We start from the raw sequence: 16,235 nt of genomic DNA on the forward strand, positions 1-16,235 counted from the left end.
ACAAACTCATTCCAACTGTTGTTAGTGTCCCAAAATGGCTCATTTCTTCTTTTCACAATTAATTTCTGATTGTACCTTGTAGACAAACTGTATTTCTATAACGTCAGTTATTATACAGACCATTAAAAAGTAATCAGAGGCTTTTATAGAACTGTTCTCTGCTGCCCATGATATGTCCATTGTGTTAATAAATTAAAAATTAAGGATGAAAGAGAGGCTTGTTGCATGATCAGAGACTCATTGCTGTGTTCCTCTCTGCTTCTGTGCCACCATCCAGACTCTGAGAGCCTTTGCTCAGATGGAGCATAAGAATCCTGACAGAACACTCTGTTGCAGAGGAAAACAACTGTGATAGAAGAATCTAAAATATTTATCTTGTGTGTGTGTAGGCTTTGCCACAGCAAGTTTTACTTCCCACATGATGCATACCAGTTTCCTGCTCCCTTAACTGTAAAATGGTTTTAAAATAAGAGCACAAAAAAACCCACTCACACACACTAACAGACCACAATGTACTTACCAAACAGGCTTCCCTGCCCACTGTGCGTTTATAGTCACTGAAAATGCCCACTGCTTTTGGCCAAGACACATAAGGTCAGTGCCCAAACCCAAATCCCAATCCCAAACACTTTTACCGTTCTTTACAAATATTGTGGCTGTCAACATCTAGAGTATTCTTCATTTTAATGTAACTGCACCTCTTAAATCACAGGACCTAAAGCAGTAGAATAGGTACCAGTTAAGTGGTCAGTTAGCCTAAAAGTTGGGTGCATGCTTATTATCTCTTTTAGCTGTTAAAAACAGTGGGGCTGATTTGCTAAGATAGTTGCAAAATTTCAGCAATGTAGTTGCCTATAGCAGCCAGAGCTGTTTTAAAAAATAAGCAAAAGGGGCATTTGCCCAGTCTACCAGGGTAAGGGGACCCCATCACCGGATTTTTATTTTTTTTTAACTTTTGAAAGCAACTCTGAGAAATAATAGCAGACCCCTTAATGTCCTGACTTTTTGTATTGAAGTGTACCTGCTAGAGGATAGTTTTGTCATGGAGTCCCACCAGTGACATACATGATTCATGTGGCCCTGATCTATACTTTTATTTTCTAACTGATAGACTGTTCAAAACTAAATGTTTTTTTTTGTGATTAAAGAAGAATGGCAGAAACACATATTCACATTAGAACTAATTTCTTATAGTATTAATGTTAGTTGTAATGTTACTAGGCTTTGCATTTTTAATTTCAAAATGTAGCTGTCAGTAGATAGTCATCTGTGCATATTTTGCTTCCTTTCTAACTCGTACAGTGTGAGCACATTCATATGAAATCTGTTCTGAGGAACTTTTTAGAAGGAAGTCTTTTTATAGGAATCCGCAGTTACATTTTCAGTGACCAGAGTTTCGGCAACATAAACTGTTAACTGAAAATATTTGTTTCCTAAATGGGATGTAAACCCTTGAAAAACTCTCCCACACCGCTCATAGCACTCCAAAGCTAATGAACCAGACTTAACCCCTGATATTGTAATATATTTGAAAGTAGCTTGCAAAGGAGGTTGTTGGGTTCTGGCAATTACATTAGACATCCGGTCACTCCACCCTTCTACTTCTTCAAAATATTTTCTGAATGGGACTGGAGGTCTCATATACTTGCTTTCCTGGATTTTCCAATGAAGGGATACTAAATTGCCAGCATGGATTGTATGCCATCACCATGTTATAATGCACTTTACCAACATTGGAGCTCATACAGTATAGAGAGTTAATAAAATTAATGCATCAGATCTAGCAACCCAAGTAATAAATCAGTAGGCAGCAGGTCACCTCATTGTAAGCTAACATCTGATGTCAGATGTAACTCTTTGTATACCATGCCAGAGGAGCAACAGTTTCTCCCAGCTAAGGGTAAACAATAAATTGGATCTTCTGGGAGATTAGTCGCCCACGGTAGCAGAGATCTATCCCAGGTGACTAAATCTCTCCGTAGGACATTAGCCTAAAGGGGAGAAAATAGACCTGAGGCCGGGAGGTCTATGTCACATGTATTCCAAATTAGGGCTGTGAGGGGAGTGGAGCAGGTTGGGATGGAGAGTGTGAGACAGAAAATGTAACCAGATGATGATCAGAAAGGAGGAAAGACAGATTTTTAGTAAAAACTAAATCCAGAAAGCAGCCACTAATTTCTCCTAAATGCCTTTACAGCAACAAATGGAATTGCCAGTGGAAAGGCCTACGCTTTGTCCCGCAGGCAACTTTGTGCAACTTCGGGAAAACTGAAGTGTGCTGTGGGCCTTTCCACCAGCGATTCCCTTTGTTGCTGTTGGAAAGGCATTTAGGAGAGATTAATCACCCACTGTTGCAGAGATCTATCGCAGGCAACTAATCTCTGCATGGCACATCAGCCTAAGGTCCGTGGCAGACGGGGAGATTAGTCACCGTGCGACAAATCTCCCTTGTAGCGGGCGACTAATCTCCCCGAAATGCCATCCCAGCGGCTAGAATGTAAATCACCGGTGGGATGGCATATACGGCGCTGAAATCGATGAGATTTCGCAAAATCGCCGCACCACGTATGCCATCCCACCAGCGATTTACATTCTTAGCCGGTGGGATGGCATTTCGGGGAGATTAGTCGCCTGTAACAAGGGAGATTTGTCGCGGGCGACTAATCTCCCCGTCTGTCATGGTCCTAAAACAACAGATTAAAGCATGTTTAAACAGAGATGTTAGAAGTGAATGAAGATGACATTAGTAAATTTACCAATAAAAGTGTACAAATGCAAACAACAGGGCCACGACAGTGATGCAAGTAGCATCCTGTAAATTAGATCCCTGTTTGTTAGAATTTAATGTAAAACACTGTGTAATTTGCTGGCACTATATAAATAAATAATGATGATGATGATGATGATGATGATGATGATGAAAATAGAGTAAACATTCATTGATGGCACCAAGAACACAAGACTGCTGAGACAGAGAGAATATATCTTCCAGATGGAACTGTAAAAGCTCACTGTAGGGACCCCTACGGGTAATGGCCCCTATGGCTTTAAATCCCTACAGGTTTAGTACCCTTAGTTGCTGGGCAGAAGGGAATGCATTTAAGTTAATTTACATATGTATGCTATTGGCTAGGAGGTAGGGTGACCACTTCCTTCCTCACTTTGATATAGTCCTGGGAAAGGAGTGGCACTTCCTTTGGCTTCCACCTGAGAAACAGGGTGCATGTCTGCTATGAGCCTGGGCACGGGCCTAGTTAAAGTCAGGGAACAGGGCCCCGTGAATGACACATTAGATAGTAGCAGTCGTAGCTCCTGTGCTAGTACACCCTAGAAATTACATCAGTAAGGGTTGAGCAAGAAAAAGCAATTCTGAGCTCCAACATAGGAGTGGCAGTTTGGAGGTATCTTACCAGGCCATATTGCTTGTAGTGTATGGATCCCAGTGAACAGGGAATCAGGATAGAGAATTTCCTGAGGTGAGCCAGCCCACTACGGGGTGTTGCATAGGTGAAGTGAGATTCCTGCCAGTCTGTCCTCAGGGCAGTGTCAGCCTGTATTACACTCTACATGTGATGTTGCCAGTTCCACTTGCCTCTGAGAAATGTGTAGCACGAGTAACTATGTGAATGTTCAATAAACACTTTCTGTTTTGTTGTTTACAAGAACCTCTGGTGCTCTCTGTCTTTATTTTTCTGCATTTTTTTATCAGCAGCAAGAGAGGTATAGTCCTCTTAGTGAAGGCCCATTCTGGGTGAGAGAATCCAATATAACCCATGTTCAAGTGGTACCAGTCAGGGAGGGCAGTTACTGAGCCGAAAAAAGGTTACATGAGTTAATTGTAAGAGGTTGCTGAAAGTGAGATTGAGAGAATCTGTAAACTTGTCAGGACTTAAGGGAAGCTTGAAATTGAAGAACAGGCTGAAGTCCAGTATTGAGGCACATATCAAACCTGCCAGCAAATAGAATGGTCAGAAACAGGCAAAAAGTAAAAGACTGGAATATCAAGATCATGCAGCAACTTAGCATAGTAAGACCTACAACTGCCCATTGAAACTTAACGCCAAGCCATGGCATGATGATATTACATACTGCCATACTAGAAGTCGTGACTCTGCCAGGTTACAAGTACCCAAAGAATACCAGAACTGCACAATTGATTTCATGTAGGCAAGAGCAAGTAGAGTAAGGGTAGAATTACCTGCTCTGCTTTTGGAAAAGCTTTACTTTTTCTTTGTTCTTGCACAGGTTACATATAGCGGGTAGGGCTATGGGTAAATGGATTGAGAACTATGTGCAAGGTTGCAGCTAGAGGTTGTGGGTGGTAGATATAGGTCCAGTGAATGAGACCTATACCTAAACCTGATGTTTCTATCCACCAAGACATTTGTATTAATTTAAAAAAGTAGGTGTCCCAAAACTCATTTATTATTATTTGAGAGCAACTATTTTAATTTTGTCATAAAAAATGATAGAATGCTTGATCAAATACATTTGAACCCAGCAAATGTATTGGAAGTATGCATTCCATGTTTTTCTCAGCTAGGAAAATCTATAATAAAAAAATAAAAACATAAAAGCATGTCCGCGTAATACAAACCGGATTCCAAAAAAGTTGGGACACTAAACAAATTGTGAATAAAAACTGAACGCAATGATGTGGAGGTGCCAACTTCTAATATTTTATTCAGAATAGAACATAAATCACGGAACAAAAGTTTAAGGGAAAAATATGTTGATTCAGAATTTCATGGTGTCAACAAATCCCAAAAAAGTTGGGACAAGTAGCAATAAGAGGCTGGAAAAAGTTAATTTGAGCATAACGAAGAGATGGAGGACAAAATAACACTAATTAGGTCAATTGGCAACATGATTGGGTATAAAAAGAGCTTCTCAGAGTGTCAGTGTCTCTCAGAAGCCAAGATGGGTAGAGGATCACCAATTCCCACAATGTTGCGCAGAAAGATAGTGGAGCAATATCAGAAAGGTGTTACCCAGCGAAAAATTGCAAAGATTTTGCATCTATCATCATCAACTGTGCATAACATCATCCGAAGATTCAGAGAATCTGGAACAATCTCTGTGCGTAAGGGTCAAGGCCGTAAAATCATACTGGATGCCCGTGATCTCCAGGCCCTTAAACGACACTGCACCACAAACAGGAATGCTACTGTAAAGCAAATCACAGAATGGGCTCAGGAATACTTCCAGAAACCATTGTCAGTGAGCACAATCCACCGTGCCATCCACCGTTGCCAGCTGAAACTCTACAGTGCAAAGAAGAAGCCATTTCTAAGCAAGATCCACAAGCTCAGGCGTTTTCACTGGGCCAGGGATCATTTAAAATGGAGTGTGGCAAAATGGAAGACTGTTCTGTGGTCAGACGAGTCACGATTCGAAGTTCTTTTTGGAAATCTGGGACGCCATGTCATCCAGACCAAAGAGGACAAGGACAACCCAAGTTGTTATTAACGCTCAGTTCAGAAGCCTGCATCTCTGATGGTATGGGGTTGCATGAGTGCGTGTGGCATGGGCAGCTTGCATGTCTGGAAAGGCAACATCAATGCAGAAAAATATATTCAGGTTCTAGAACAATATATGCTCCCATCCAGACGTCATCTCTTTCAGGGAAGACCCTGCATTTTTCAACAAGATAATGCCAGACCACATTCTGCATCAATCACAACATCATGGCTGCGTAGGAGAAGGATCCGGGTACTGAAATGGCCAGTCTGCAGTCCAGATCTTTCACCTATAGAGAACATTTGGCGCATCATAAAGAGGAAGGTGCGACAAAGAAGGCCCAAGACGATTGAACAGTTAGAGGCCTGTATTAGACAAGAATGGGAGAGCATTCCTATTCCTAAACTTGAGAAACTGGTCTCCTCGGTCCCCAGACGTCTGTTTAGTGCTGTAAGAAGAAGGGGAGATGCCACAGAGTGGTGAAAATGGCCTTGTCCCAACTTTTTTGGGATTTGTTGACACCATGAAATTCTGAATCAACATATTTTTCCCTTAAAATGGTACATTTTCTCAGTTTAAACTTTTGTTCCGTGATTTATGTTCTATTCTGAATAAAATATTAGAAGTTGGCACCTCCACATCATTGCATTCAGTTTTTATTCACAATTTGTTTAGTGTCCCAACTTTTTTGGAATCCGGGTTGTATTAAATGCTCAGGTCTGACTCCTAAGAAAATGCAGCAGAGCCAGCCAATTATCAGGCGCTGAAGATAACATGGGCACCATAAGCCACACACTTTTTATTCACGTTGTTTGCAAGTGATCATCAGCAGTCCATAGATACACAGTTAATTTGGGTTGAAAAAAGATCCACCAAATTCAACACCTCCATATGGACCACAGTGCACATATATACTTCGGGCAACTTCAGAAAACAGAATTGCTTTGTATGTTTTCCCACAGGTGATTTACATTATTATCAGTGGGAAAGCATTTGGGGGAGATTAGTCACCTGAGGTATTGTTATTGTGGGCGACAAATCTCCCAGTGTGCCAGTACCCTAAAGGTCTTTCCCTACAAGCATCCATTTCGTGTTCACTAAAATGTGAAAAAGTGGTTGCTGCACATCTTACAATAGCATTCCATGTTACACAGTAACATAGTAAGTTATGCTGAAAAACACACGCCCATCAAGTTCAAACTTTTATGTCTATATGAAACCTGCATTACTGCTAGTTGATCCAGAGGAAGAAAAAACTCTTTCTGAAGCCTCTCCAATTTGCCTCAGAGGAGGAAAAAATCGGAGCAGTCTCTGGATCAACTTGTACTGTGAGCTATTTTCCATAACCCTGTAGTTCCTTGCTTGAAAGCCATCCAACCCCTTCTTAAAGCTATCTAATGTATCAGCCAGTACGATGATTCAGAGAGAGAATTCAACAACTTCACAGCTCTAAATTTTCCAATTTTTAGATGGAGCCTTTTTTTCTTCTAAATGGAAATAAATAAAGCATTAGAGAGATTATTATATGATGCCCATATATATTTATACATAGTTATTATATTCCCCCAAGCACCTCTTCTGCAGTGTAAAGAACCCCAAATCGCCCAGTCTTACTTTATGACTGAGAGTTTCATGCCCTTTACCACCTTAGTTGTTCATAAAGGGGGATTCTAAATAGGCAAGCTCCTATAATAACATTCTTTACGTGCAAAAGGTGGGCTCAGGGTATCTAGCAGAGCAGCCAGAGGCTCCACTGAAGACGGCTAAAGGGTAAGTATTCTATATGGCAAATGACAGTGTATGGCAGGGATCCCAACCTTTTATACTTGTGAGCCACATTCAAATGGAAAAGTTTTGGAGAGTAACACATGCATGAAAAAAGTCCTGGATGTGCCAATGAGAGCTATAATTGGCTATTTGGTAGCCCCTATGTTGACTGTAAGCCTACAGAAGGCTCTTACACTGGGTTTTTATGCAATCAAAGCTTGCCTCCTAATCAGCAATTCAAAAATAAGCACCTGCTTTGAGTCCACTGGGAGCAACAACCAAAAGGTTGGCAAGCAACATGTTACTCCAGAGCCACTGGTCGGGGATCACTGATGTATGGACTGAATAAACAGGCTCGGAGATTGAGAGATCCTAGGAGGAGCACTACTGCAACAGCCTTGTGCTCTGGTGCTGGATGTTTGTTAGTAAGTACTACCATTGATTGTAGCTACTAAGCTGCCTGTGCCTATGTCATCAGGAAAATGAATATATTAAGTAATGATACTGTGTATAAATTAAAAGTAAGAAATGTGAAATATGTGAAGTCGGTTTAAGCTTAGAAACTCTTTTACCAGTGCTAAAAGTACCCCCCCCCAACTCACACATTTTGTTATTATCACCCTTTTTTCACCACCAGGTCACCCACAGTATCAGCTAAGTCTCTCATACTACCTATAATTTGCATTCTAATAATCTTTATCCCACAACTGTAAAGGTGTAAAACCTGCCCCAAAGGTCCTCAGATAAAGACAGTATTGGATATAGCTATAAGCACCTCTGGGGTGTGTGGCCAGGGTGTAACAGGGCAGGGCTACAACTTTCCCTATGAGGGCAAAATACAAAACGCCCGCAAATTTCGACTAATCGTCCCATGTGTTTTCACCCTAAATAGCTCTGTGCACTGTGTGAGAAAGAGGTGTATGAAACGTATCTACAGGAACCTGCTCGCCACAATAAATCTTCACTATTGCGGGGTCTGATCTCCCCGACATGCCATCCCACCGGCAAGAATGTAAATCGTTAGTGGGATTGTATACCCATCGATGCATATGCCATCCCACTGATTTACATTCTTGCCGGTGGGATGGCATGTCGGGGAAATTAGTCGCCCGCAATACTGCAGATTTATTGTGGGCAACTAATCTCTCTGGGTGCCACTGCCCTAAAGGCATTACTTCGCTTTGTCCCAAAATACCTTCCTAAAGGTGGCCATACACGAGCAGATCCGCTCGCTTGGCGATGTCGCCAAGCGAGCGGATCTACCCCCGATCGGGGACCATTTAGGTAAAAAAAATAATAATCCGATCGTTTGGCCCTGGGGCCAGACGATCAGATTATGTGGGCGGCAATGGGGCAGTCGGATCGGGGACCGCATCAACGAGCCGATGCGGTCCCCGATCCGACCAGATTTTCTAACCTGCCCGATCGAGATCTGGCCAATTTCAGGCCAGATATCGGTCGGCCAGGCCGCTCTGCTGTCCCCATACACGGGCCGATTAGCTGCCGAATTGGTCCAAGGGACCGATATCGGCAGCTATAGTCGGCCCGTGTATGGCCACCTTTAGACTTTCTATTTCTGTCATTTTTTTTCTTATTATTAAAAAAGACAAACGTGATATAAAGAACCTCATTAAACATTTATACAATAATACACAGAAGCGAGGAAAGAATACAATTTACCCAGTTTTACACATAAATACGTGTTGTATATTGTAACCAATGCATTTCTATTCTCCATTGCTGTTTATTGCTGTTCTCTAGTCTTCACTATATCGCTGTGTTGTTAACAGACTGGGAAAGCAGGAAGTAGGCTGACCTGGGCCGAGAGACAGATGCGGTTCATGCATGTCCCCCCTCTCCTGAGGCGCCGCCTCCAGGCCACGGACTTGAGCAGCCGGTGGAACGAAGCGACGCGGAGATGTGTGGCGCACAGTGACCAGAGCAGGCCGGGGCCAGGCACGGACAGGCAGCAGGAAAGCCCGGGGACTGTTGCTAGGGGGCAGGATATACAGGCCGCACCGAGCCCTGAGCTGGATTGTGTAGCGGCAGCACATGAGCAGGCATGCAACGTGAGGCAGTCTATATAATTAGCGCACTATATGGTTCTACTGCTAAGTATGTTACAACTGGTCTATGGGGAAATAATAGATTATATGAGAGAATAGTCACACAACACATTTTTGATTTTGTACGTATGTATATAGCCCAGACTGAGTTAATGATACTTAGCAATTGTTTTGCCAGAGGGGCTGCTGTAAAATGTCACAGACTAGTCACGATTCATTGGGCTGATGGGGGGCCGTGCTGTATGGGCCTCTGTACATGAAATGCAAAAGCCTATTTAGAATTTCAGTCAGGGCAATGTCCACTTTTTCCCACTTTATACCCTAATGGTGGTGACTGTGAGCACAAAACATAGATCCAGACTTCTATTCATGTAGTGTCTTGGTGCAGAGCTGTGGAAATGAAGTGGAGCCAATGGCTAGCTGCACAGAAATCACTTTGAGAGAGGGGCACTCCACTTAAACACAATGTAAGCTTTTTGAAAAGGAAACATGATTGCAACTGTTTGGAACAGTTACCTAAGCCCGGCCCCCTGTTCTCCTGCTGATCTGGCTGACTACTTTGAGACTCAAATAAAATGTAACAGTAGTTGACTGTCCATAGCCTGCCCTCAGCCGGCATCCTCAAAATCCCACAATTCCCTGCACATGTGATGTCACTTAGGAAAGGAACATCCCAGTACAATGCATTGTCTGTTATGTAAGTCCTGCCTGTTGTCTGTAAAGGTGGCCACACACGTGGCGATTTGCAATCTTTCATCAGTCGCACGAAAGATCGTACAATCAGCCACAAACCGTTCAGGGCTGAAACGGCAGATAAGGAGGTAGAAACAATAGGATTTCTACCTCCTTCTGCTGATTCAGCGCTGAAGGCAGATTTTGGTCAGGTGCCTTCTATGGCTCCCAATCAAAATCTTTTAACTGGCCCGATCGGCGAGTCGACCGATATCAGCAGGTTCCTGCGATATCGGTCGACTCGCCTACTTGCCATACACGCACCGAATATCGTACGAAACGAGCTTTCGTACGATATTATTGGTGCATGTATGGCCAGCTTAAGCTGTGGAGAAGTTGTTACAATTTAATTTTTAGTCCCTCCTCCCCTGCCAGGATTTCAAATGATGGAGAAAGAACTGTTTTGCAGTTGGATTTCAGCATATACTTTTGAAGGAACAGATTACAATGATATGTATATTAGGGGTTTCTGTGTTGTGTGGGGCTCTTTAACAAATTTTGGTTGGAAGCCGAAGATCACCTTTAAGTACCCTTAGGGCTGTATATATAAATCTTGGGGATAAACATCGCCGGTGATGTTGCCCATATCAATCAATCAATCAGCAATTAGATTTGAACAGTCACCTAAAAGTTAGAAAACAAAAAGCACCGGTGATGTTTGTCTCCAATGTTAAAGGGGACCTGTCACCCTAAGAAATAATTTGAAATTCTTTTGTATTGTGTTTGTTAAGCAAAATAAACTTCACTTACACTATATAAGCAGTATAAATCTTGTTTCCTTCAGCCCTGGATTTACACAATCACATCAAATAGGCAGGTGCCATTTCGTGGAAACTGTTATTAAGGCAAGCTTTGTATCACCCCAAAATCTTGTGTATGTGCCAGAATGGGGGACCAGATACCCATGCACTGGCTACACAATTCGATGGCTAGGAGGGAGGGGGAAAGTGAGAGCTGAATTGAAAGTTAAAGTACTTTAACTCTAACCCTAAGGCATAGAGGCGGGGCAGGCAATATATGATTGACAGCTGGGATTTTTAAATGCCTTTATAATGGGTTTGGATGTGTAAATATAAAAATTAATTTGGGTTTCTTGTTTAATTTGAAGAGGACTTTTATTATACAGCTTTTTATGTCTGGGTGACAGGTCCACTTTAATAAATATGCTCCTAAACTGTTGACTAGGGCTGACATATATACCCCCCTTTTTTAATAGTTGTGCATTGCTATGATTTTTTAGGGACTGGGCTCATGTGCCTTCCTGACAACATATGGGAATATCTGCATAGTTTTAGCAACGTAACAGATCTTTACCCAATTTGACCACCCACACAGTGGGCCCACTCAGGCTGATCAAATCCTTTGGATCCCAAACCAGTAAAATGCTTGTTCCCTTGACCAGTGCATTAAAATTGCCCCTGTCTAAGTACATTTTTCTGGGTGCACTGCCCAAAGAGACAGAATAGTGTGATTCATAGGTTACATAAGGGTCTTGGGAATGAGGAGTGTGTGATTGGGATGCATTGGGGATGGTTGTGTGTATATGTGCTCCATTATACCTGTTTCCAGGGCCCTTCATCCAGGGGCCAGGTGATAATGGGTTAATAATTGGGGCACAGCTAACTTAGTATTATGGGGTCCCATGAATTCTGGTGGCAGCTGTGGGCAAAGTTTAAAGGCATTTTGAAATGGTTAGTCACTTGTTATAGCAGAGTTCTATCGTGGCCGACTGAACCGCTCCATGGGACATCAGCCTTAACGTTCCGCCCAGTTATGACTGATTAGATTAGTCCTGATTAGATCTTTGTCATGGAGGGCATCACTTTGCGCCCATGTACAAAAATATGTGTGCACTGCTGGCTTATAAAAACTAGTACGTTATTGAAACTGGGACATTTCGAGATGCTTTGGCTCCTTATTCATTGTTCCAAGAATGCCCCATAATCTATCCCTTTAAAGGTAGAGTGTCCAAACAACATAAAAGCGCAAATTGCCCCATCACTGGCTTTATGTCTTTAATAAAAATGGAAGATGATGTAAACCCAGAAATAACATTTTGCTTAATACAAGTAGGGAACATGTTATCCAGAATGCTTGAGACCTGGTGTTTTCTGAAATTTGGATCTCCGTACCTTGAGTCTACTAAAACACATTTAAACCCTTAATATATAGGTTGCCTAGAATTATATTTTGCTTCAAAAGGTAAAAATGTATTTTTTTAAATTACAACTGCTTTATTATTCTAAAACTGGGCTTTCCAATGGCATAGGTACGAGAGCAAGCAGAGATTTTTACACAAGTGGGCAGGAGGGTGGCGCAGAGTAGTTACACCACTGCACAGCTTTGTCAAATTTGTCAATATTAATATAAATTATAAAAGTTCAGTTAAAGCAACATCTTTGTTTACTGGTTACCTACAGTTGGTGCTCTTCAGGAGTCCATAATGTGCTGCTGCTCCTATTTGCACCCCACAAGAGCAGTTTACTAATACCAAAGTTTGTGCCTTTGTTCACAGCAGAATTGTAAGATAGTAAGAAATGGTGCATTGAAGCAGTTACACTGGTGTGAAAAACTATTTGCCCCCTTCCTGATTTCTTATTCTTTTGCATGTTTGTCACACTTAAATGTTTCTGCTCATCAAAAACCGTTAACTATTAGTCAAAGATAACATAATTGAACACAAAATGCAGTTTTTAAATGAAGGTTTACGTTATTAAGGGAGAAAAAATCTACATGGCCCTGTGTGAAAAAGTAATTGCCCCCCTTGTTAAAAAATAACTTAACTGTGGTTTATCACACCTGAGTTCAAAGGTTATAAAGCCATTTCTAAAGCTTTGGGACTCCAGCGAACCACAGTGAGAGCCATTATCCAAAAATGGCAAAAACATGGAACAGTGGTGAACCTTCCCAGGAGTGGCCGGCCGACCAAAATTACCCCAAGAGCGCAGAGACAACTCATCCGAGAGGCCACAAAAGACCCCAGGACAACATCTAAAGAACTGCAGGCCTCACTTGCCTCAATTAAGGTCAGTGTTCACGACTCCACCATAAGAAAGAGACTGGGCAAAAACGGCCTGCATGGCAGATTTCCAAGGCGCAAACCACTTTTAAGCAAAAAGAACATTATGGCTTGTCTCAATTTTGCTAAAAAACATCTCAATGATTGCCAAGACTTTTGGGAAAATACCTTGTGGACCGACGAGACAAAAGTTGAACTTTTTGGAAGGTGCGTGTCCCGTTACATCTGGCGTAAAAGTAACACAGCATTTCAGAAAAAGAACATCATACCAACAGTAAAATATGGTGGTGGTAGTGTGATGGTCTGGGGTTGTTTTGCTGCTTCAGGACCTGGAAGGCTTGCTTTGATAGATGGAACCATGAATTCTACTGTCTACCAAAAAATCCTGAAGGAGAATGTCCGGCCATCTGTTCGTCAACTCAAACTGAAGCAATCTTGGGTGCTGCAACAGGACAATGACCCAAAACACACCAGCAAATCCACCTCTGAATGGCTGAAGAAAAACAAAATGAAGACTTTGGAGTGGCCTAGTCAAAGTCCTGACCTGAATCCTATTGAGATGTTGTGGCATGACCTTAAAAAGGCGGTTCATGCTAGAAAACCCTCAAATAAAGCTGAATTACAACAATCCTGCAAAGATGAGTGGGCCAAAATTCCTCCAGAGCGCTGTAAAAGACTTGTTGCAAGTTATCGCAAACGCTTGATTGCAGTTATTGCTGCAAGGGTGGCCCAACCAGTTATTAGGTTCAATTACTTTTTCACACAGGGCCATGTAGGTTTGGATTTTTTTTCTCCCTAAATAATAAAAACCCTCATTTAAAAACTGCATTTTGTGTTTACTTGTGTTATCTTTGACTAATAGTTAAATGTGTTTGATGATCAGAAACATTTTGTGTGACAAACATGCAAAAGAATAAGAAATCAGGAAGGGGGCAAATAGTTTTTCACACCACTGTAAACCCCAAGAAACAAATTCAAAATATAGGTTTTAACAATAGATATTACCAGATTCCTCATTTTGATGTTCAGTGTAGAATTCTGAGATTTCCTCTTTAGTTATATGTTTACCTCTGAAAGCAGATGGGGTTAAGGGGTCTGAAAGAAAAGAAATATCCTTGAATTGTATTAGTGCTGTAATGCCAGACAATGTTCATTCATTACTTAACCATTAGGATGCATTATACAGTTTGCTGTCGCAGGCTCTATAGGCCTGTTCTGCTTACTTGAGTAGAAATATAGAATATGGGAAGTAATTTGATCTTTGTTTGAAAACTCCATGTTTCTTGTCTTAAACAATTTTCTTACATCCAGTGAGTGTCAGTTCCCATGAACAGGCGCCTCATAGATTTTAAGTTGACCATGGACACCCCAATTAATGCGGCATGTGGAATGGATAATTCGCTTTGTAGAGAAATTGTTGGAGCATAATGAATTGATTATATTTAAATTCCAGTGATGTATGTTTTGCTTTCAACGCTGAAATTTTGATGTTAAGCAGAGACGGAGAATTTATCCTCCCTCACAGGGCGATATCCTTTGTTGGATCCGTATGTGAGAAGAGAGTGACAGAGAAAAGAGTAGCTACAGTGACACAAGCAGGCAGCATACAGCGTCTAACGAGATCACAAATGATATCTCAAATTATATTTTCTTAAATCCTGTGGCTCTAGCTAGGATTGATAAAAGGAAGGGAAAACAAAGCAAGTTTGGATTAGCGGGGACACAGTATACGCTTTCCAGATCCATTGTCTACTCTTTTCTTGATTTGGCCATTGCTTATTTGGAAAGAAACAGGCTTTTTCTGTTCAGGTAACATTGTGTCTATTCTTCAGGCAGGGCAAGAAACATATATAGATCCGCAGACTGGATATGTGGTATTTACCAGAATTGCTCATGTGAGAAGAGGCAAATGCTGTGGGAGTGGATGTAGACATGTAAGTATTTCCATAAGTGTATAAGAATATATCCTGCTCTTGTGCAAATACTGTGTGGGAATTTTCATTCTACATTTCTACAAACCCCGGGCCAAAAAACCTGGCAAGGTGCAAATAATAAGAGCAAAGAGATTTTTTTTTTTACCAGCTTCCACACTGTACTACGTGTTGCACTCCTAGAATGGGGGCATTAAGTAAAGTGATCCCTTTAAGTTGTGCTGTGCACCTACCAGTGGTATGGCACAAGTGCTCCCTTGTGTGGGCTTTAGCAGGGACAACCCAAGGGAATAATGACCCACAACTTAGCAACTTTTGTAGGGCCAGCTTCCCATTTTTATTGTGCCCATTTACTGAGACCTCACCTGATGTTTCCTTGCATCAATACTAATGTATAGGTCTGTAAGATATTGCATTGTTAGCAGTCATAGCGGGTTTAGTTCTTCTTGCCTGCAGCACATAGGTGTTGGAACCAAGAGGTCCATGGAAGCCATGGCCACCCCTCCCACATAAATTTGAAACCCCTTCTTTTAAACAGATTTCAACAATGGGCTAATAATCGAGGCTGGGGAACTAATATAACAATGGCTACCCATAGCCTATTGGACAGGGTAAGGGAAGTATACCCACTTCAGTGCCTATAACATGCTTGGAGTGCAAAATATAATGGGTTCAATTGTATATCTGTCAGTTGTCCCATTTTCTTTTAACAGAATATTTTTGATTGTGGATAGGGGATACAAGTCTTTATTGTTGTACTGCAAAGTAATGTACAATATTAAAATCATGTATTTTTCTCTCTTTCAGTGTCCATATGGCCAGGAAAACGTTAAAGACTCATCAAAAAGAAAGCAATTTAATTCATTTTATTATACATGACAGCTGAATTCAATCGTTCTACGATTGCTTTCATTAATTGTACAGATTTTAAAATATAGTACTGCAAAGCAATTGTATTTAGTCCTGCTAACCATCCTGTCCTTCTTAAGTAATGAATCCAACATTAATTCTAATAAACATCAAATGGGTAGCAAATGTTCCTGGTGATTAATGTTTGCGTATAGTGTTACTAGGTCCAACTATGACAGCACAGTGCTACTCTTGTTTTAATTTGGTTCCTTCTTTTGAAATCCTTTTCTGGCTTTTTTTAATTTGTATAGCATTTTTTTAAATGTTTAGTTTTCTCAACTCAACTACTTGAGTAGCGAGTGTTCTTTTTTTTTTAATTTTGTATGTTCACATACACAAATATCGATGATA

The 16,235-nt window shown here is 41.3% G+C and overlaps 1 protein-coding gene across 1 annotated transcript; it reads left to right on the plus strand.

The window, feature by feature from the left end:
- Window positions 1–7,559: 7,559 nt before the first annotated feature.
- Window positions 7,560–16,010, plus strand: c4h1orf53 (chromosome 4 C1orf53 homolog). The gene is made up of 4 exons (XM_002932156.3): window positions 7,560–7,652; window positions 9,018–9,296; window positions 14,877–14,978; window positions 15,783–16,010. The coding sequence occupies exons 1-4, from the start codon at window positions 7,560–7,562 to the stop codon at window positions 15,852–15,854; spliced, it is 546 nt and encodes a 181-aa protein (XP_002932202.2). The 3' UTR covers window positions 15,855–16,010.
- The last annotated feature ends 225 nt before the right edge of the window (window positions 16,011–16,235 follow it).

Source organism: Xenopus tropicalis, chromosome 4, assembly GCF_000004195.4.
Source record: "Xenopus tropicalis strain Nigerian chromosome 4, UCB_Xtro_10.0, whole genome shotgun sequence".
In the NCBI taxonomy this organism is placed as follows: Eukaryota; Metazoa; Chordata; class Amphibia; order Anura; family Pipidae; genus Xenopus; species Xenopus tropicalis.